This window comes from Rhincodon typus, chromosome 37, assembly GCF_021869965.1.
Source record: "Rhincodon typus isolate 14 chromosome 37, sRhiTyp1.1, whole genome shotgun sequence".
In the NCBI taxonomy this organism is placed as follows: domain Eukaryota; kingdom Metazoa; phylum Chordata; class Chondrichthyes; order Orectolobiformes; family Rhincodontidae; genus Rhincodon; species Rhincodon typus.
The window spans coordinates 1,978,081-2,001,160 of record NC_063368.1 but is presented as its reverse complement, the minus strand read 5'-3'; the positions used below and the strand labels follow the sequence as shown (position 1 = coordinate 2,001,160).

General features: G+C 45.3%; 1 protein-coding gene across 4 annotated transcripts; it reads right to left on the bottom strand.

Moving 5' to 3' along the window:
* Positions 1-1,368: 1,368 nt before the first annotated feature.
* Positions 1,369-22,082, bottom strand: LOC125487157. Of its 4 annotated transcripts, none has more exons than XM_048617540.1 (8): positions 21,998-22,082; positions 14,408-14,737; positions 12,274-12,386; positions 11,254-11,319; positions 8,561-8,647; positions 7,438-7,512; positions 5,169-5,261; positions 1,369-2,564 (listed from the first exon to the last, which is right to left on the bottom strand). In XM_048617540.1, exons 1-8 carry the CDS (start codon positions 22,047-22,049, stop codon positions 2,499-2,501), a joined length of 882 nt encoding a protein of 293 aa, XP_048473497.1. In that variant the 5' UTR covers positions 22,050-22,082; the 3' UTR covers positions 1,369-2,498. The 4 variants fall into 4 exon arrangements, with proteins under 4 accessions (XP_048473497.1, XP_048473499.1, XP_048473498.1 ...); XM_048617542.1 differs by having other exon boundaries at positions 14,624-14,737; XM_048617541.1 differs by lacking the exon at positions 8,561-8,647.
* Positions 22,083-23,080: the final 998 nt, after the last annotated feature.

The window sequence follows — 23,080 nt, the reverse complement described above, 5'->3', positions numbered from 1 at the left end:
TCCTGCTCCTCTGATGCTGCCTGTCCTGCTGTGTTCCTGCAGCTCCAACTGTGTTCCTCCTGCTCCTCTGATGCTGCCTGGCCTGCTGTGTTCCTGCAGCTCCACACTGTGTTCCTCCTGCTCCTCTGATGCTGCCTGTCCTGCTGTGTTCCTCCAGCTCCACACTGTGTTATTTCTGCTCCTCTGATGCTGCCTGGCCTGCTGTGTTCCTCCAGCTCCACACTGCGTTACCTCCAACATGAAATACTTGTTTGACAGGGGAACAGTTGCTGGGGATTCCTGCAGTGACGGCCTGCCCTGTCCAGCAGTCACCCATCTATCTTCCTGCACCTTGGGTATGACCATGTTTCTGTCACTTCTATCTATGACGCTGTCTGCCACTTGAACGCCCTTAGTGTCTCCAGCTGTTGCTCAAGCTGGTTTGGGGGGCAGCTGAAGCTCAATACACTTCCTGCAGATGTCACTATCAGGAATACTCACAGCGTTCATGATTGAGCATAAGGAGATAAGAAATAGGAGCAGGAGTAGGCCATCTGGCCCATTCAATAAGATCATGGCTGATCTTTTCGTGGACTCAGCTCCACTTACCCACCCACTCACTATAACCCTTAATTCTTTTACTGTTCAAAAATCTATCTTTGCCTTAAAAACATTCAATGAGGTAGCCTCAACTGCTTCAATGGGCAGGGAATTCCACAGATTCACAACCCTTTGGGTGAAGAAGTTCCTCCTCAATTCAGTCTAAAATCTGCTCCCCCTTACTTTGAGGCTATGCTCCCTAGTTCTAGTTTCACCTGCCAGTGGAAACAACCTCCCTGCTTCTATTTTATGTATTCCCTTCATAATTTTATATGTTTCCATAAGACACCCCCTTATTCTTCTAAATTCCAATGAGTATAGTCCCAGTCCACTCAATCTCTCCTCATAAACCAACCCTCTCAACTCCGGAATCAACCTTGTGAACCTGCTCTGCACCCCCTCCAGTGCCAGTACATCCTTTCTCAAATAAGGAGACCAACACAGTGCTCCGGGTGTAACCTCACCAGCACCCTATACAGCTGCAGCATCACCTTCCTGTTTTTAAACTCCATCCCACTAGCAAGTAAGGACAATATTCCATTTGCCTTCTTAATTACTCGCTGCACCTGCAAACCAATTGACCATGAATGGTTTATGGCGAGCGGGCAGGAAAGTGCCATTGAGCCCGAGATGAGATCAGCCACGATTGTATTAAATAGCAGAGCAGGCTTGAGGGGATGAATGGTCTATTCCTGATCCTAGCTCTTAGGTTCTTACGAATACCTGCTACAACCCGGACCCTGAATCGTTGAGGTCACAGGGTGATGAGTTTTGGAAAATGTCACACTGAGATATCCGCAAATTGTGTTTATTTTCTGACTTTAATGTGGAGACACGTCTGAAAGGCATCCTTGATATTTATGGCTGGATCAAAGGCTAAAGGTTTGAAAAGAGAGAAAGGCAGTGAGTCAGGAGAGTGGGATATCTAGTCATCTGAAGAAAATGGCTATGAATAATACCGTAAGAGTGAATGCATGTGCTCTGTGTACATTTGTGTATATGGAGGTTTAACTGTGTCTGTATGTGTGCCTGTATATATTCTGTCAATTCAGTTTTATGAAATAAAAGTTAAAACAGAATTACAAGAGCAAGGAGGTGATATTGTACTTGTACAAGATGCTGGTTATACCTCAGCTGGTGCATTGTGTACAGCTGTGTGTGGCACGATATAGGAAAGATGTGAATGCATTGGAGAGAGTGCAGAAACAGTTTACAGGAATGGTTCCAGGGATGAGAAACTTCAGTAATGAGGATAGGTTGGAGAGATTGGAACTGTTCTTCTTTGAGAGAAGAAGGCTAAGAGGAGATTTTGATAGAATGAGGAATCTGGACAGAGTGGATAGGGAGAAGCTGTTGTTGCTGATAAAAGGTTTGAGAAGGAGGATGCACAGATCTGAAGTAGTTTGCAAAAGGGACAAATGTGGTGAGAAAGAAACTTTTCTCACTGGGTGAGGAATTTAAGGCTGGAATGCACTGTCTGCAAAAATGGCAGAGGCATGTTCAACTGAGGGCTTTAATATTATTGGGTAATTTCAATAGAAAGAATGGTGGAGGTTCACGGAGAAAAGGCAGGAGATAGTCACAAAGTCATGATGCTCCTTCAGAGAGCTTGAGCAGACACGATGGGTTGAATGGCCTCCTATGCACCATTATAATCCTGTGATCAATGGAGTTTGGTCACGAGGTTTGATGGAATTGTCAGCCCAGCCCTGACACTGCGCCCCCTGACAGAGGCAGACTCACATTCTCGGGGGTGGAGGGGGATCCTGTGTGTGACAGCATCTGGAATAGCACCATGTGTCAGGGCCACAGCCTGGGGAATAGGTACAGCTCACACCAGGCTCCGTGATCGCATCTGGTGGTTGGGGTAGGTGGGGGGATGCTGCACCTCCTTCCATTTCCTATGGGGGACCTTTGCTTCAGAAACTGTCATAAACGCACTCGTAAACATCTTCCTGGGCCTGAGACTGCACCTTCTGAGCACTCTGCAAACAAGGAGGAAAGACAGACAAGGTCAGTGTTTGGTTGGTCGAGCAAGAGCTCTCTGTGGCTGCAGTCACTCCCAAGGGGCCACACCCTTGTCCCTGAGAAGGATTGCAACTAAATTGTCGACCATTGTGGAGGATGTGGATCCCAATCAGCGAGTGGTGGGGCAAGAAACAGGCCAATGTCAGCCTCAGTCTCCCATTCCTAGCGGGGAGCTGCAAGCTGGGATCTGGGAGTCCGGAGGAAACGAGTCACCAGTTTCCCTTTCCTCTGTCCCGGTGGCAGGAATTTGATCTTTACAGTGCTAGAGGTCATTGTCCACACAAGGTGTTTGTGACCCTCTGTGCCACAAGTCCATTGGTCAGTCAGTGAGACCACTCAACATGTCCACCCGGTGGGCTTTTTTTATTCGCTCATGGAATGTGGGAGACACTGGCCAGGCCAACATTTATTGTTGGACCCTAGCTGCCCTTGAGGAGGTGATGGTGAGCTACCTTCTTGAACGGCTATAGTCCATTTGCTGTAGGAAGACCCACAATGCTCTCAGGGGTGGAATTCCAGGATTTTGACCCAGTAACAGTGAAGGAACAGTGATATATGACCACGTCAGGACAGTGAGTGGCTTGGAGGGGAACTTGTATGTGGTGGTGTTCCCAGTACCTGCTGCCCTTGTCCTTCTAGATAGAAGTGGTCATGGGTTTGGAAGATGCTGTCTGAGGATCTTTGGTGAATTTCTACAGGGCATCTTGTAGATAGTACACACTGCTGCTACTGAGCGTCAGTGGTGGAGGGAGTGGATGCTTGTAGATGTGGTGCCAATCAAGCGGGCTGCTTTGTACTGGATGGTATCAAGCTTTTTGAGTGTTGATGGAGCTGCACCCATCCAGACAAGTGGGGAGTTAACCAGGGCCCTTAGCCTTTGCAGTATCTGGTGCTTCCAAACATTTCCTGATATCAAGTGGAGGAAAGACTGGTATCTGTAATGCTGGGGACCACTCATTCACTCGGCACTTCTGGCTGAAGATTGCTGCGAATGCTTCAGCCTTATCTTTTGCACTGATGTGCTGGGCTCTTCCATCATTAAGGATGGGGATATTTGTGGAGCCTCCTCCTCCAGCGAGTTGTTTAATTGTCCACCACCATTCACAACTGGATGTGGCAGGACTGCAGAGCTTAGATCTGATCCTTCGTTGTGGGATCACTTAGCTCTGTCTATCACTTGTTGCTTTCGCTGTTTGGTGTGCAAGTAGTCCTGTTTGGTGGCTTCACCAGGTTGATACCTCACCTTCAGGTATGCCTGGTGCTGCTCCTGGCATGCCCTCCTGCACTCTCCATTGAACCGTTGGGACCAGTGTGTCTACTATAATGAAGACATCCCCCTATTGAGATGGTCAATAACTACTGTCCCTGTCAGTGAATCCCTTATCCTGACACTAATGTGAATGGGAACGTTTAGACACACTTACTTTATCAGCAAGAAACTCAATGTGATTGGAAAGAGAGATAATGTCACCGGAATGTTCTGTCTTGCACTCATCAGGACTCAATGCAAGAATAACTTCAAAATCATTTCAGGAGAGAAGCTGAGATAACAAGGTGTAGAGCTAGCTCTACACCTTGCTATCTCAGATTCTCCAGCATCTGCAGTTCCTGTTATCTCAGGAGAGAAGCTGGTTGGTTGTCAAGTCGACTCTGATTGGCTGAGGCATTGCCTTGGAGAAAGCAACTGACAACAATAGTGGCCAGTCAGCACAGACACAATGGGCTGAAGGGCCTGTTCCTGTACTGTTCTAAGTTCTATAGGCTCCTCAAGCTCCAGTGTAATTGAGAAAAGGTGCGAGAAAGACTATCTTAGAACAGGCTCCTGAAAACAGAGAAAATGATCTTCTATTTCCACTTGTTTGAAATGATGCATTGACATACTATGACCCACCCTGTACAAACAAAAGTGATATGTTCAGAAAGGATTTTGGATAATCCAAGATAGAGGACAGAAAAAGGTCTTGGCTGTAAGATCTGCTCCTTTTTTGAGGTTTTTTCAGTGTTGGAGCTGATTTCCTCTCATACCTGGAGCAGTAATTATTGTTTTTTTAAGCTGTTGCGCTGTTTTGGAACTTTGGAAAAAATGATCTTTAAAAAAGGAGGAAGAGAGAGAGAGAGCAGGGACCATGTGGGAGGTTAAAAAAAAGGATTCATGAACCTACACAGCTATCTAACCAGGCAGTGAACTTCATAACATTTAAAAGGCATCTGGATGGGTCCATGAATAGGAAGAGTTTAGAGGGATATGGGCCAAATGCTGGCAAATGGGACTAGATTAATTGAGGATATCAGATCAGCATGGACGAGTTGGACTGAAGGGTCTGCTTCTGTGCTGTACAACACTCTGACGCTAAGCCCTGCACTTGTTTGAGTTATCGATAAGCTCAGGGAGCTTTGTTGCTTTTCCCAACAGCCAGTCAGAGTCGACTTGCCAAACCAACATCCCCCTTTTCTCCTGTGGTATAAATTATTATGAGAGTTTCAACTTTGGTATACTTGTAACAGTCCTGAGGAGTGCAAAATGAATTACAGTGAGACTCAGGAGTAAAAGTTAGACAAACCGTTGATGCTTTATTTCTTTGAGATGAAGCTTGCATTTTGGATCTGTCATTGTGTAGGGAGCTGTACACTGATACCTTGTGTATCTGCAGGGCCTGCATAAAGAGAGGACACGCTGTCACTTCACTTGTCCCCAAACACTAGGGCTAACAATTGCCATCTGAGAACAAACGGATGAGTAATAATTAGGAACAAATGGGAGAATTACATAACAATGAAATGAATATGAAATTACAGTCAGGTCAGCAAATCTTCAGAGAGACCAGGGTTAGAATGTCTGTGCACTGTAAACTCAGCACAAAGAGCAAGTGCTGAGGGGATCCTTGCTGGTTACAAATACACTGATACCTACCTTCCAGTTGTACAGAGCTCTGATTTCCACCTCATGTCACTAAGGTGTCAGGAATAGTAGCCTCCAGAAGGAAAGCGTGTGTGCAGATGAGATGCAGACTGAGAGAACTCAGTGTTACTCAGCAGCAGTCGGTGTGAGAGAGCCATTGACTCTGAGCTCAGATATACAACGGTCATCCTGAATACTGCCTCACTGCCTGACCCCCAGAGGGGACCTCCAGTAAATACAGGTACACTCCTTCCCCGGGGACCCCCTGTAAATACTGACATATGCCCCCCACCCCCACCCCCACCCCACCACCCCCACCCCTAGCTCCTGCCCCAGAACACCCTGTAAATACTGACACATGCCCCACCCTCCCCAGGTACCCCCTGTAAATACTGACACATGCCCCATGAATCCTTGCAGCTCAGCTGCCCTCCTCGGGGGGTGACTCGTTGGGGTCCTTTGTTGGACATTTGGCAGCGGGTTGTGACAGTCAGCCATTGGTTTTCTCACCCAGACCCTAACTGAGAAGGTACTGACTCCTTTCCAGCTCATTAAATTTTCTTTCTGCCTCCATGTTAACCGTTTCCTGGATTCTCCCATTCATTCTCCCAACACAGAAACATAGCAGATAGGAGAAGGGGTAGGCCATCTGACCCTTCGAGCCTGCTACACCATTGAATATGACCATGGCTGCTCATCGAGCTCAATACCCTAATCCTGTCCTCCCCCATTTCCCTTGATCCTTTTAGCCACAAGAGCTACATCTACATTCTTCTTCAAAACATACCATGTTTTGGCCTCAACACCTTTCTGTGTCAGAGAATTCCACAGGCTCATTACTCTCTGGGTGAAGAAATTTCTCCTCATCTCAGTCCTGAAAGATTTACCCCTTATCCTTAAACTATGACCCCTAACTAGGGGACTCCCCCACCATCAGGAATGTCCTCCCTGCATCTAACCTGTCTAGTCCTGTTAGATCTCTCAGATTTCCCCTCATTCTTCCAAACTCCAGTGAATACAATCCTAACTGACTCAATCTCTCCTCATACATCAGTCTTGCCACTCCAGGAATCAATTTGATAAACTTTTGCTTAGCTCCCTCTGTAGCAAGAACATTCTTCCTCAGATAAGGAGACCAAAACTACATGTAATATTCTAGGTGTGGTCTTTCCAAGATCATGTATAATTGCAGCAAGACATCAGTGCTCCTGTACTCGCTGTGAAGGCCAACATTCAATTTACCTTGTTTTCTGCCTGCTGTATCATAGAATCCCTACAGTGTGGAAGCAGGCCATTCGGCCCATCAAGTCCACACCAATCCTCCAAAGAGCATCCCACCCAGAACCACCCCCCTGCCCTATTCCTGAAACCCTGCATTTCCCATGATTAATCCACCTAGCCTGCACATCCTTATACACTATGGGTAATTTAGCATGGCCAATCCACCTAGCCTGTACATCTTTGGACTGTGGGAGGAAACCCACGCAGCCATGGGGAGAATGTGCAAACTCCACACAGACAGCTGCCTGAGGGTGGAATTGAACTCAGGTCCCTGGTGCTGTGAGGCAGCAGTGCTAACCACTGTGCCACCCCTGTGTATCTACATTCTTATTTTCAGTGTCCGGCATACAAGGGCACTCAGATCTCATTGAACATTCCACCCTCTCAATTTACAGCCTTTCAATCTGCCTTCCTATTTTTGCTCTCAAAGTGGAAAACCTCACATTTATCCACATCATTTTGCATCTCTCATGCACTTGCTCACTCACTCAACCTGTCCGAATTCCTCTGCACTCTGAGCCTCTCTTACTGTGTATATAACACACTTCAAACTGTAGTACACTCCACACTCAGTAATGTAGTCTTGGTGTGCACAGGGACACAAGGACAGAGTCCAAATAACTTGTCTTCCCTATTAAATAGTACCTTACCATGTAGGCATCTTCAGTAGTATCCTCTGTGCTATGTGATCTGTTATTTTGCTGCGATTCAGAGTTGGGTGATATCTGGAAAACAGGGAAACCTGATGTCAGGAATATTTGTCATGATTCTTTTAACACAGCACCTGTTTGCAACTTAGTAAAGGCAAATTAACTTTAATATGAATTCCAAACTGTAATCCTGTGGAACTTTCTGGTGACTGTCTTAAATCATAACATTTCTGCTTCAAGGGGACAACTTGCTTGAGGAATGCAAGTCTCAAAAGGTAAGATAAGTTTAAACAAAAACCCGGGGCTGAGAAATTGGTAAATGACTCTTTGATAAGTAACTTTCAAAGAGTTGTCTATGTTTGCAAAAAACAGTCAAAGGTGAAAGCATCATGCAATGAGTGATTGCTCCTAAATGTCTTGGTAGAGACAAGATGTTGACAGTTATCCTCATAAGGGATTCTACATCAGTCACATAGTTCATATATCAGAAAGCTTTATGAACAGGAAACTCCTTGGTGGAAAGAGACAGTCTGGAAAGAACATTGTTAATTCTGATAGAGGTATAAACTATTCAGGTCAGTCCCAGAATCAAAGGGATTTGGAAGGTAAAGATCAAATTTCTGTTTGGAACATCTCAGTATGCCACATTGCCATGGAGGTGAGTCAGGACATTAATGAGGTTCCTTTGTTTTTTTGTATCTTTGTGTATTTGCAGACAGAAGCAAACTGTTCAGACAGAAACTGTTGTAGCTTACCAAGTTGAGCTAAAAGGATAAATGTCAGCCAGGCCTGCACTTTAAGCAGAGAAAATATTAACTTTATTGTTCAAAGCACAGATGTGAACTGAAGCTCAGACTCAATTTGAAGATTATATTTGAGTGAAGAAAGGCTAGAAGACTTAGCTAGTTTGGCGCTAGAGGGAAAAAAAATCTACAGTGGCCCTCAATGTAAACACTCTTCTGGCTGAAGAAGGCAGGGAGAGAGAGAGAGAGAGAGAAAGAAAATCTGCCAAGAACTGCTGTGCATCAGGGTAACAGCAATGAAGTTCTTTCTAATTTGTCAAATCACTACACAGGAATTGTGAGTGGAAGTCAGGATCAATATGAATACTCCCAGGCCTTACCAGACGGCTGTAGGAAAGTTTGAAGTTAGTCCTGAGAGACTGGATACCCTGGCAGAAGCTGATAAACAGTTGTACACTTTCTGGGAGCTGAGGGAGGTAGGAAATAATGGAAAAAGGAAGATTGACTTAAGGGTTTTAGTCTAAATAGTGTCATAGAGTCATACAACATGGAAACAGGCCCTTTGTTTCAACCCGCCCATGCCGACCAGATATCCTAAATTAATCTGGTCCCATTTGCCAGCATTTGGCCCATAATCCCTCTAAACCCTTCCTATTCATATACCCACCCAGATGCCTTTTATATGTTGTAATTGTACCAGCCTCCACCACTTGGAAGTCGAGTTTTGTTTTGGTTTTCATTTAACATATAAGTAATTACCCAAAGCATTGCTTATTTTGAGTGTTTGCTTTACTTGATCCTTAAACAGTGAAATCTTTTTTGATTTTTACATCTTAGAGTCTTGTGGCTTTGTCCTTTCATTAAATCACACGGTTTTCAAGTTACACTTTGAAGGTATCCATGAGGATTGTAACATATTGATTACAAAGTGCAGATCTTCCTAGGGAGTATCAATCACAAACAGTAACATGTCCATCAGACATCTCAGTGAAATAATCTTCTCCACCTCTGATGTTTTGTGAATTGACATTTTGAATAAATCCTTACCCCATTCCACTCCATGTCTTTGATTTGTGCTGCTGATAAACATGGCAGAAATTTTTCTGTCATAGGATTCTGAATGAGCACAACATCAGAAACTAGAAAAGGCAGAGCAGGATTGCTTTATTTACTGTCTCCATTCAGCACAGAGGGAACGCAGCATCTTCAAAATGAGGAGTTAAACATCACAGGTGGAAATCAAAATCCCACTTAGCACTTTTTAAAGTTGAGCAGGGGAGTTCTCCTCAATGACCTGGGCCAGTTTTTACCCCTCAACCCCCTTACAATCTGTAACCTCATGACCCAGCATATCCCCCACTCAACCATTACCATCAAGCCAGGGAATCAACTCTGGTTCAATGGAGAGTGCAGGAGGGCATGCCAGGGGCAGCACCAGGCATACCTGAAGGTGAGGTATCAACTTGGTGAAGCCACCAAACAGGACTACTTGCACACCAAACAGCGAAAGCAGCAAGTGTCAGACAGAGCTAAGCGATCCCACAACCAACAGATCAGATCTAAGCTCTGCAGCCCTGCCATATCCAGTTGTGAATGGTGGTGCACAATTAAACAACTCACTGGAGGAGGCAGGTCCACAAATATCCCCATCCTCAATGATAGAATAGCCCAGCACATCAGTGCAAAAGATAAGGCTGAAGCATTCGCAGCAATCTTCAGCCAGAAGTGCTGAGTGGATGATCCATCTCAGCCTCCTCCAGTGGCCCCCAGCATTACAGATACCAGTCTTCAGCCAATTCAATTCACTCCATGTGATATCAAGAAACAATTGGAGACACTGGATACTGCAAAGGCTACGGGCCCTGACAACATTCCGGCAATAGTACTGAAGACCTGTGCTCCAGAACTTGCCGCTTCCCTAGCCAAGCTTTTCTAGTACAGTTACAACACTGGTACCTACCTGCCAATGTAGAAAATTGACCAGGTATGTCCTGTACACAAAAAGCAGGAGGAATCTTGTATGATTTGCAGAAAATGGGTATGCAGGAACAGCATGTAATAAGAAAGACAAATGAAATTCTGGCATTTATTGTACAAGGACTGGATTATAAAAGTAATGAGTATTGTTATAGTTATATAAGGCGTTGGTGAGACCACGTGTGGAGTATTGTGTCCAGTTTTGGTCTCCTTACTTGAGGAAGGATGTGGTGAGTCAGTTCAGAGGAGGGTCATCAGGTTGATTCCAGAGATGAAAGGGCTGTCATACAAGGAGCATTTGAATAGCTTGGGCTTGTACTTGCTGGAGTTCAGAAGAATGAGGGGAATCTGGTTGAGGTATATAAAACGCTAAAGGGGATTGATAAGGTGGATGTTGAACAGATGTTCCCCCTTGTCAAACAGTCTCGAGTAAGAGATCATTAGTATAGAGCGAGAGGAGGTTGGTTCAAAGCTGAGATGAGGAGAAACTACTTCTCTCAGAGGGCTGTGAATCTGTAGGGCTCACTGCCCCAGAGCACAGTGGAGGCAGAATCAATCAACAGATTCCAGGAAGAAACCAGTACGTTTCTGATGAAAAGCCGGATAAAGGACTATGTGAAGCAGGCAGGAAAATGGAGTTGAGACCAGGGTAAGGTCAGCCATGATCATGTTAAATGGCAGAGTGAGGTGAAGAGAAATTTCTTCAGTCAGAGAGCGTCAATGGTTGGAATTCCACCCCCCACCAACCTCCCAGAGGATGATCCATTATTGAACAGATTGGGATTGACATCAAGAAGAGAGACAGTGGGAAATTGAAGTGAAGCCCAAGTGTGGCCATATCTGAATGGTGGAGCAAAACCGAAGGGCCGAATGATCTCTGATCTGTACTCTTAGAAATGTAAATCTTTGTTGAGACATGAAGGAAAACCAGTACCACTTGGAAAAGAAGATTCCAGTGGCTTTCCGTTTCTAGGGGGGAGTGTCTGGATCCACTACGTGGCCAATGGATTGAATTATTGGGGTGGTTTATGAGTCCAGTCCTGATAAGGCTGGGAGAAGGCCTGTTTCTGGTACACATGGCAGACTTTGCACTTACCTGAGCCTGCAGCACTGTGTCTGGATTAGCAGGTTTCATCAGGCAAACCTTACACCTGTTACAAACCTGAAACAGAAAGAATAACTCTGAGCTTCACTTTCTGCTCTGTACAATGACAAGGCCTGATCATTCAGCCCTCCCTTTGTCCAGCTTGTGTCAGTTTCCTCTCAAAGTCAGAGTTTGTTGCCACACTGCCAGATCCCCTCACAATACTCTCTTTCTTGATTGATCTCCGTGATCCACTGCAACAGGAAGATCCCACATTTTTAGAACCCAGTAGATTCCACATGTTGTCCTGCTTTCAAAACTGCTCACATCATCTCATCCAACTCACTGGACATTCTCCCAAAACCTTAAACCATGCCCAACTTGACTCTGTCTAATTTTGGACTAATTCCAGTTTCCACAACCTCAGAAATTTCATTCCACACGCAAACCATCCTCTGTGTAAAGAATTTGCCCCTCATGTCTTTTTTAAATCTCTCTCCTTAAAAATGGGCCCCTGGCCTTGAAATCCCACACCCTGGGGAAAAGACAACTACCATTAACTCTATCTATATCCCTCATTATTTTATAAACTTTGATAAGGTTACCTCTCATCCTCCCACGATCCAGTGGAAAAATGTCCCAACCTATCCGGCCTTTCTTTACAACTCAAACCATCCATATCTGGCAACATCCTGGTAATTCTCTTCTGAACCCTCTCCAGTTTAATCACATTCTTCCTGTAACTGGGCAATCAGAACTGGACACAGTATTGCAGAAGTGGCCTCACCAATGTCCTGCACAGCCTCAACATAACATCCCAACTCCTATACATAATGGATGAAGCAATGAAGGCAAACGTGTCAAACACCATTTTCTCTCTAATTATGGGATAATCCTAGTCTCCCAATCTCTCTCTAAACCTGGGATAACCCAACTTTCCTAGTTTCTGTGATCCTAGGATAATCCTGGTCTCCCAATCTCTCTAATTCTGGATATCCTAAGTGGGAGTTATGATTTTTGTCAGACACTGACCTTCCTTTTGATGAGTACCACCAATGTAGCAGTGACACTGTACAATGCCAGGATGATGCAAATAGTTCCGAGGATGTACTGCAGGGTGAAAGAAGTCTTCACGTAAACAGCATCTGGAGTGGGAGACCATACACAGCGATGAGAGCAGGCACCGTGAGGTTCAGAGAGTGTCAGACTGTGTCACAGTGATCATCTCCTGCAGCATGTCCTGATGCAGGAACTTGCTGCAGGAGATTATACCAGAATGGACCCTAAGGTAAAGGGATTAGTGAAGGATAGGTTGCAGCAGTTAGAATTGTTCTTCTTTGAGGAGATGGAAGCTTTTTTGAGGAAGTTAGCAAAGATTGATGAGGGCAGAGCACTAGATGTTGTTTACTTGGACTTCAGTAAAACTTTGACGAGCTTCCGCATGGTAGACTAATTAGTAAAGTTAGGTCACATGGGATTCAGGGTGAGTTTGCCAATTGGATATGAAATTAGTTTAATGGCAGGAGACAAGGTGTGATGGTGGAGGCCTGTGACCAGGAGTGTTCCACAGGGATTGGTATTGGGTCCACTTTTGTTTGTCAGTTATATAAATATTTGGATGGGAATGTAGAAGGCAGGGTTAGTGAGCTTGTGGATGACACCAAAACTGGTGGCATAGTAGACAGTGAAGAAGGTTTTCTAAGATTACAAAGGGATCTTGATCAATTGGGTCAATGGGCTGAAGAGAGACAGATGGAGTTCAACCTGGATAAATGTGAGATATTGCATTTTAGTAAAACAAACAAGGAGAAGGACTTATACAATAATTGGTAAAGCCTTACGTAGTGTTGCAGAACAGAGGGACCTAGAGGTTCATGTACATAATTCTTTGAAGCCTGCATCGCATATAGACAAGGTGGTTAAAAAGGCATTTAGGACACTTGCCTCATTGCTCAGTCCTTTTGAGTATAGGAGTTGGGAAGTCATTTTAAGGCCTCTTCTGGAGTACTGTGTCCAGTTCTGGACCCCTGTTATAGGAAGGATATTATTAAGCTGGAGAGGGTTCAGAACAGATTTACCAGGATGTTGCTGGGAATGGAAGGTTTGAGTTATAAAAAAAGGCTGGAATAGGCTGGGACTTTTTTCACTGGAACATAGAAAGTTGAGGGGTGACCTTATAGAGACCTTTAATATCATGAGGGGCTAGAGTTAGAGTTAATGGTAGTTGTCTTTTCACTGGGATGGGAGATTTCAAGACTAGGGGACGTATTTTTAAGGTGAGAGGAGAAAGATTTTAAAAAGACACGAGGGGCAACATTTTTACATAGAGTGGGGTTCACATGTGGAATGAACTTCCTGAGAAAGTGGTGGATGTGGGTACAGTTACAACGTTTAAAAGACATTTGGATAAGTACATGAGTAGGAAAGGATTGGATGGATACAGGCTAGGAACAGGCAGGTAGGACTAGTTTAGTTTGGGATTATGGTCAGCATGGACTGGTTGACTGAAGGGTTTGTTTCCATGCTGTATGACTCTATGACTTTATGTGTGTGGTAAGAGTGTAACTGGAGGGATATAACAGTGAGGGCGAGCAGGGAGTGGTAATAGAGAAGGGTAATAGTGAGGGGTATAACTATGATGGATGTAACAGCAGTGGCATAGTGGCTCAGCAATTAGTACTGCTGTCTCCCAGGGCCAGGGACCCAAAGAGGATTCAGGTGACTGTGTGGAGTTTGCATGTTCTCCCCGTGTCTGCATGAGTCCGCTCTGGTTTCCTCCCACAGTCACAAAGATGTGTAGGTTAGGGTGGATTGGCCTCGCTGAATTGTCCTGAAGCATCGAGAGATATGCAGGCTAGGTGGATTAACCATGGGAAATGCAGGGTTACAGGGATGGGGTAGGGGGATGAGTATGGGTGGGATGCTGTTTGGAGTGTTGGTGTGACTCAATGGGCTAAATGGCCTCATTCCACGATGTTCAGATTTTATGACTGTCATGAGGAGAGGTTGAGTAGGTTGGGCCTGTACACATTGGAGTTGAGAAGAATGGGAGGCGACTTTCTTTTTGCGACATGCAAAGTTCTTAGAGGGTGTTACTATGGGGGCTATGAAACCAATTGGATTCAGTGAGAACAGGAGCTTGGTATCCCTTATCTCTGCTCCTTACGTTTCACTTGCAGGAGTGTCCCTGATGTTGTCCTGTAGGAATCTGTGCAGTAATAGACTCCACTATCCCCTGTGTGCTTCACTCTCTTCTCCCAGGCCACATTGAGATGGGGTTCAACTGCTTGTCTTGATAACGATTTGACAGTCTGATTCTGGTAGTCCTTGTACAGTCTCACGGTGAATTTGACAGGGTTTGCTGGCGATGAAGTCTGCTTACCTGGCTGAGGTTTGAGGTGGCAGCTGTACTCACATGAAATCTTCACTTTTTCATTTACCACGGCCACAATCATTAATTGTTTCTGGTTGATCTGACAACTCAGATCCCCCTGACCTTCAAAAGAAAAAGCAAACACTTCTGGTTAGACCCCCGCCTTCTGGTTAAACCCCCTGCTTGTGTACAAGAGCATTGTCTGTTTGGGCCTGACTCCAGCCCAGCCTGATGGGACTAACTCTGATAGTCACAGACTGACTTGTTCTCACCAGCTCGAACCTCTTCACTACCAGGGTCATGCAATGCTGCTGCTGGTTTGCGTTCAGTTCCCATGAGGGTGTGGTTTGCTGAAATACTTTTCAAAGACTTTCTCCCTGAGCTCGGGGGCTGCCTCACGACCCTGGGGGTAGGGGATGGGGGGTGGGGAATGCTCAATCCAAGTTCAATCCATTTGAGGGAGGTTTCTGCTCCCTTTTTTTGTGAAAGGGGTTAATATTTGAGGAAATACACCCAGTCTCCAAGAAGCCCAGCTCTCATGTTAGGATGAAGAAGACACTGGGGAGGCATAGGGTAGGTAGTGGTAGAATGTTGACACTATATAAAAGCACCTGGCTGGAAAATGGGAAGTATCTGTTTGATTGTGGGCCTTATCTTTGAGAGGGTTCACTGCAGGTTGACCTCCTGACTGCTCAATCATGATGGGCTTCATGAGCTCAAGGCTTTTACTGCTGTTCACCGTTTCCAGTTAGTGATCATGATCTAATGATCAGTCACAGACCAGGGATCAATAAACACTGTGGGTTAGTTCATTTTTAAAAATCATTTGTGGGATGTGGGGGTTGCTGGCTGGGCCCAGCATTTATTGCCCGTCCCTTGTTGCCCTTGAGAAGGTGATGGTGGTGAGCTGCCTTCTTGAACCGCTGCAGTCCTCCTGCTGTGGGTTGACCCACAATGTCATTAGAGGGGGATGGGGGATCTTGACCCAGTGACAGTGAAGGAACGGTGATATATTTCCAAGTCAGGATGGTGAGTGGCTTGGAGGGGAACTTGGAGGTGGTGGTGTTCCCATATGTCTGCTTACCTTGTCCTTCTGGATGGAAGTGTTCGTGGGTTTGGAAGGTGCTGTCTGAGGATCTCTGGTGAATTTCTGCAGTGCATCTTGAGAATAGTACACACTGCTGTTACTGAGTGTCGGTGGTGGTGGGAGTGGATGCTTGTAGATGTAATGCCAATCAAGCGGGTTGCTTTGTCTTGGATGGTGTCAAGCTTCTTGAGTGTTGCCATTCAGGCAAGTGGGGAGTATTCCATCACACTTCTGACTTGTGTCTTTGGGATGGTGAGACAGGCTTTGGGGAGTCAGGAGGTGAGTCACTTGCTGCAGCATTTCTAGCCTCTGACCTGCTCTTGTGGCCACTGTGTTTATGTGGTGAGTCCAGTTGAGTTTCATTAAAGCAGTAAAACACATTCTAAGCAATGAAGCAGGCATTGCAGCGAGGTGATTGCTTTCAGTGTGAACAACTCATAGACCAGCTACTGGCACAGTCACAGCATTGTATACACACAGCATGTGGATGACTGAAATGTGAACTCTCTTAAAGGCAAGGTACACAGACAGCAAAACTGCTTTGCAGATCATTGAGATAACAAGGTGTAGAGCTGGATGAACACAGCAGGCCAAGCAGCATCAGAGGAGCAGGAAGGCTGACGTTTCGGGCCTAGACCCTTCTTCAAGAAATGGAAGAACATTGCAGAACTTTGCCCTGGTGTTTCAATCACTAACTGTGCAGAAATCCAGTGGAAACATTCAGGAAAATAGAGTGGGGGCCGGGGGGGTGGCGTGGAGGGCATTATCTGAAAAAGTCTTCATCACTGCAGTCAAGGGGGCTGTGGTTAGAGGGACCCAATCCAATGAAGGTGAGTGATGGTGAAGTGAGAAACACAGTGGTAGTCACCTCCTAATGCTGTCTCTGGGCAGAAGGACATGGCCAATGTGACAGCTCAGTTTCCTGTTCTTATTAATTAAAGCCCCACGAAGCAGAAAGTGGATACTTTTCAGAATTCAGAAATCCACTAAGTAGCCAACAAACAGTTGTTTGATTAAAGCAAAACGCCTCACCAGACCCTTGAAGATTTCAGACTGAGATCAATAATATTTACCATCCCTGGATGTGGCAGAGTGAGGTCTTATGTTTACATGAGGTATCGGGAAGACTGAAATGTGATGCTCAGAGCCTGCTACAAGCTCCATTCACCAGTTTCTATCCTGCTGCCTCATGTCTTTGCTGAGGCTGACCCAGTCTGTTCACACTCTAGTTGAGGTCAATTAGGGGAAGGGCAATAAATGCTGGCCTTGCCAGTAACACCCGTGTGTCCGCCTGACTGGATATAGAAGACACTGGTCCGCAAATAAATCTCATATTCACACCATCTCCAAGACACCCTCTCGTTACTTCCACCTTCACCTGACTTTACTCCTGCTTGGCTGATCAGCTGCTGAAACCATCATCCAGGGCTATTGTTACTCCAGACTTGACAATTCATTGAATCCCTACAGTGTGGAAACAGGACCTTCAGCCCAACAAATCCACACCGACCCTCAGAACATCCCACCCAGACCCATCCTCCTGATCTACACATCCCTGAATATTAGGGCAATTTAGCGTGGCCAATCCACCTAACCTGCACATCTTTGGACTGTGGGAGGAAACCGGAGCATCCGGAGGAAACCCACACAGACACAGGTAGAATGTGCAAACTCCACGCAGACAGTTGCCCGAGGGCAGAATTGAACCTGGGTCCCTGGCGCTGTGAGGCAGCAGTGCTAACCACTGAGCCACCATGTTGCCCCCAGTGATCTTGAAAATTCCTGGCTGATCTCCCACATTTGACCTTCCCATACATTTGAAACTATCATTGAATCATAGAGCCATACTGCACAGAAACAGATCTTTCGGTCCAACCAGTCCATGTCACCTACAAATTGACAAAGCCCTGGAGGAGTACAGAGAAATTAGGAAGGAAATTAAGTTACAATTAGGAAGGCAAAAAGGGGCCATGAAATGTCTTTAGCAAACATGGTCAAGGAGAATCCCAAGGCTTTTATGCATATGTTAGGAGAAAGAGGGTAACAAGGTAAATAGTAGGCCCAGTCAAGGACGAAGGAGTGAAGTTACACGTAGAGCCACAGGAAGTGGGGGAGATCCTGAATGAGTACTTTGTATCAGTGTTCACCAAGGAGAAGGACATGACTGATATTGAGGTCAGGGATGAGTGTGTGAATACTCTAGAGAATGTCAACATATTGAAAGAGGAAGTTTTGTGAATCCTAAATTGCATTAAGATAGACAGGTCCCCAGGACCAGATGGGATCTACCCCAGGTTCATCCGAGAGGCAAAAGAGGAAATAGCTAGGGCATTAGCAGATATCTTCATAGCCTCGTTGACCACAGGTGAAGTCCAGAGGACTGGAGATTAGTGAATGTTTTTCCCTTGTTTAAAATAGGAAGCAGGTATAATCCAGGAAACTATAGGCTGGTGAGCTTGACGTCTGTGGTGGGGAAGCTCTTGGAGAAGATACTGAGGGATAAGATATACGCGCATTTGGAGGAAAATGGACCAGTGAGCAACAGGCACCATGGCTTTGTCTGGGGAAGGTCATGTCTCACCAACCTAATTGAATTTTTTGAAGAGGTAATGAGGGTAATTGATGAGGGAAGGACTGTGGATGTTGTTTATGTGGATTTTAGTAAGGCATTTGATAAAGTCCCACATGGCAGGTTGGTACAAAAACTAAAATCACAAGGGATTCGGGGTGGCCTGGCCAGATGGATATAAAACTGGCTTGGTCATAGAAGACAGAGGGTAGCGGTGGAAGGGTGTTTTTCAGAAGGGAGACCGATAACTAGTGGTGTCCCACAGGGATCAGTCTTAGGTCCTTTGTTGTTTGTAGTATATATAAATGATCTGGAGGAAAATGTGGGTGATCTGATAAGCAAGTTTGCTGATGACCCGAAGATTAGTGGAGTTGCTGATAGTGCCAACAATTGTGAAAGTATACAACAGGATATAAATAGATTGGCGGCTTGGGAACAGAAATGGCAGATGAAGTTTAATCTAGACAAGTGCGAGGAAATGCATTTTGGAGGATCAAATTTAGGTGTGAATTATATTATAAGTGGCAGAACTCTGAGGAACATTAACATACCGATGGATCTCGGCGTGCAGGTCCACAGTTCCCTGAAAGTGGCAACACAGGTGGCCAAGGTGATTAAGAAGGCATATGGGCATGTTTGACTTCATCGCCCAGGGCATGGAGTACAAGAATTAACAAACCATGTTGCAGCTATATAAAACCCTTGTTAGGCCGCATTTGGAGTATTGTGTGCAGTTTTGGTCGCCACATTACCAGAAGGACGTGGAAGCTTTGGAGAGAGTGCAGAGAAGGTTCACCAGGGTGTTGCCTGGTCTCCAGGGGTTTGGCTATGAGGAAAGGTTAAAAAGACTAGGATTGTTTTCAGTGGAAAGACAGAGGCTGAGAGGAGACCTGATAGAGGTCTACAAAATTTTGAGAGGCATAGATAGGGTGGATAGTCAGAGGCTTTTTCCCAGGGTTGAAATTTCAGTTACAAGGGGCCACAGGTTCAAGGTCAGAGGGGGAAAGTTTAAGAGAGATGTGCGAGGGAAGTTTTTCATGCAGAGAGTGGTAGCAGCCTGGAATGCACTACCCACTACCAGAAGAGGTGATGGAAGCAGGCACATTGAAGACATTTAAGAGGCACCTAGATGGGTACATGAATAGGGAGGGTATAGAGGGATACAGATCGAAAAATAGCAGGTTTATTTTTAGATTAATTAGGGCACAATAGTTGGTACAGGCTTACAGGGCTGAAGGGCCTGTTCCTGTGCTGTACTTTTTCATTTGTTTCATTTGTTCATGCCGAACATAATTCCCAAACTAAACTAGTCCCACCTGCCTGCTCCCAGCCCATATCCCTCCAAACTTTTCCTACTCATGTACTTATCCAAAGTCTTTTAAATGATATAACTGTACCCGCACCCACTACTTTCTCAGGAAGTTCATTCCATTCACGAACTACCCTCTGTGTAAAATGTTTGCCTCTCATGTCTTTTTTAAATCTCTCTCCTCTCACCTTAAAAGTGTGTCCCCTAGTCTTGAAATCTCCCATCCTAGGGAAAAGATAACTACAATTAACCCTACCTATACCCTCATGATTTTATAAACTTCAATAAGGTCACCTCTCAACCTCCTACTCTCCAGTGAAAAAACTCTCAGCCAATCCTGCCTTTCTTTATAACTCAAACCTTCCATACCCAGCAACAACCTGCTGTTTCAGAGCTGATTGAGAGCATGTGATGCTCATTGTACTTAAGAGTTGTGACTTCATGACTAAAGCTATGGCTTTAAGAGGTATATTTAGTCCTGAGTTTTCTTATGAAAGGTTGAGACTGAGGTATTGAGCAGTCTGCTCAGAGTTACTATAGTAAATAATTTGTGAGGCCTTGGTTTTTTTTAGAAGTTGGAACAATAGAAGCAGCCTGAATGGGTGGGGTCAAGCTCCCACAGAACCAGGATTTTTCATTTTAGTTTTCCAGTAGTAGCTGCTAGTGGGATCCAGAAGTTGGATGTGGAAGCTATTTTTCCTCTCTCAGTTACAGCTAAAAGCTGGGGTTCTCTTCCTGCTGCTAAAATTGTACGTGAGACAATCTATTTTACTGAATTTGCTTTTGTCAAGGATGTGTTTATGGGATGTTACTATATTTGGAATAATTACTGCTTAGTTGTTAAATAATCTACCATCCTGTTAAGTTTTCCAATAGAGTTAGTTATTCCAATTTCTTCTTTCTTTTGTTGCATTTTAATGCCAGTGTATGAATAAAGTCTGTTTTGGTTGAGCAGTTTGACCAATTGAATTGCATCTAGAACAGAACACTTCATACATACCTTTTAAAATAAGAAACTTTTGGGGTCTAGACAATCAGTTGAATATATTTTGAAGGGGTTTGGTCTGGTCCATAACAGAGCTGATGTCTGGGAGCTCTTTTAGCGCAGTGGTAGTATTCTTGCCTTGTAGGCAGGAGGCCTGGGTTCAAGTTCCACTTGGCCCCAGATCTTTTTTTAAAAATAGAGCTGACCTCTGACCTCCATCAGGATCCTGTGCCCCACAATGGGAATGTCCCCATGACATTCCTGTTTCCTAACCAGGTGGTTGCTGCTGAACACCATCTGTTTTGACACCCCCCTCCATTGCCTGGACATACCTTTGGTGTCTGTTTTACCTCCATGCCCCGAGTTGGTGGGGGGCTGCTCTTTACATGCGTATCCTCCCACTTCCCATCAGGGACCTGGGGCAGGAGGTTGTAAGGGTCCCATCTTGCTGCCTGCCTTCCTCATTAACATCTTTGCCGGGGGCTCTGTGGAAAGGGAGTGCCTGATGTCCACTGGAAGCCTTGCAGCAGTTAGGGATGGGTCAGCAGACAGTGGAATTTAAACTCGATGAATAAATCTGCAATTGAAAGCTGGTCTCTGTGATGGTGACCATGGCAACCATCATCGATTGCTCTAGAGGCCCATCTGGTTCACTATAGAATCCCTACAGTGTGGAAGCAGGCCCTTCGGCCCAACATGTCCACACCGACCCTCAGAGCATCCCACGCAGACCCATTCCCCGACCCATTCCCCTACCCAGTCCCTGAAACCCTGCATTTCCCATGGCTCATCCACCTAGCCTACACATCCCTGACCACTATGGGCAATTTAGCATGGCCAGTCGACCTAACCTGCACATCTTCAAATTGTGGGTGGAAACCGGAGTATTTAGGGAAAACCCACGCAGACACAGTGAGAATGTGCAAACTCCACACAGATAGTCACCCGAGATGGAATTGAACCCAGGTCCCATGGCGTTGTGAGGCAGCAGCGCTAACCATCGAGCCACTGTGCTGCCTTGACTAATGTCCCTTTAGGGAAGGAAGTCTGTTATCCTTACCTGTTCTGGCCTACATATGACTCCAGCCCCAGAGCAGTATGGCTAACTCTTAATTGCCCTCTGAAATAGCCCAGAATGTCACTCAGTTCAATGGTTATCAGGGATGGGCATTAAATGCTGGCCCTCTCAGTGATGCCCACATCCCACGAATGAATAAAGATCAATAAATGTAGACCATGAACCATACCCCACGCACAGACTGCCACCCTCCTGCCCACCTTCAGGAGCTGGTTGAAACTTAGGCCCAGCGTGTCAGGTTATTCTCACTTGTTTCAGGCACTGGGCCTGGCTGCCACCTCTCAGCTCCCAGACTGGAAGAGAGTCCAGTTACCGTCCTCAACGTCACATCGTCCCATCAAAAGTGACAGCCTACCTTGCTGAGTGTACAGAAACAGACAGACCAGGATCCTCACAGAAAGCAGCATTCTGCCTCACCCTGCTCCGTTTGCCAAGAAATGGGAAGAGGAACTCTGTCACTGCGCCAACTTCCTTTTTGTGGATGGTGGTTGTGTAATGTCCCCTTCTGATGGCCAGTCATGTGATCCTGCCAGCAACCTCCAACCCAGGTCACAGTCAAACAAGAAACTGTATCAATTACAGCTGATTTGAGAAATCAAGATTTCCCCCCAAAAGCTGGAGAATAAGCCTGAAGTATTTGCTTATAAGTCTTCATATTGGTCAGACTATGTCAGAAATGGCAATACCCTCTTCTATAATATATTTTTGGAATGTGACTGTCATGTTCTGTGGTTCTGAAAGGGTTAATGTTGATCTATTAGAGGCCTAGGGTGATGCAGCACAGAAACCGGCCCTTTGGCCCACCATGTTTCTGCTAACAAACAAACAACAAACTACACTAACAAGATCAGAAATTGCTGGGAAAACTATGTGGTCTAGCAGTGTCTGTGAAGGGAGAAATCAGAATTAACATCTTGGGACCAGTGACCCTTCTTCAGAACCTCCTGAAGTTCTGGGAAAAGAGTTTTCCCACAATTTCTGTTTTTGCTTCTGATTTCCAGCATCTGCAGTTCTTCTGTTTTTTTTTGTTCAGTACCAAACTGCATTCATCCCATTTACTTTCACTTGGTCAATAGCCGACTATACCCGCCATTTTAATTATCTAGAAGTTTCTAAATATTGTGAGAGCACCTGTCTCCACCATCGTCTCAGACAGTGCCTCCCACATATCTGCCACTCTCTGGGTGGAAAAAATTCTTTCTTAGATCTCCTCTAAACCACTTACTCCTCACCTTAAACTTGTGCTCTTTGGTCTTAAACATGGCTGCTGTGGGAAAGAGATTCTCACAATCCACCCTGTCTATGCCTCTCATAATTTTATATATATCTTAAACAAATTCGCCCTCCATCTACTCTGCTTCAAGGAAAACAAACTCAGCCTGTCCAGTCCCTCCTCATAACTAAGACTTTCCATCCACGGCAAATTCCTGCTGAATCT

Coding starts and splice junctions, on each gene's coding strand:
- LOC125487157 (XM_048617540.1), bottom strand. CDS start 22,049: ATGCTGCTTTCTGTGAGGATCCTGGTCTGTCTGTTTCTGTACACTCAG. Junction 12,387..14,407: donor GACACTCCTGCAAGTGAAAC/GTAAGGAGCAGA, acceptor CTCCCACTCCAG/ATGCTGTTTACGTGAAGACT. Junction 7,513..8,560: donor AACTTTCCTACAGCCGTCTG/GTAAGGCCTGGG, acceptor CCTGTTTTCCAG/ATATCACCCAACTCTGAATC.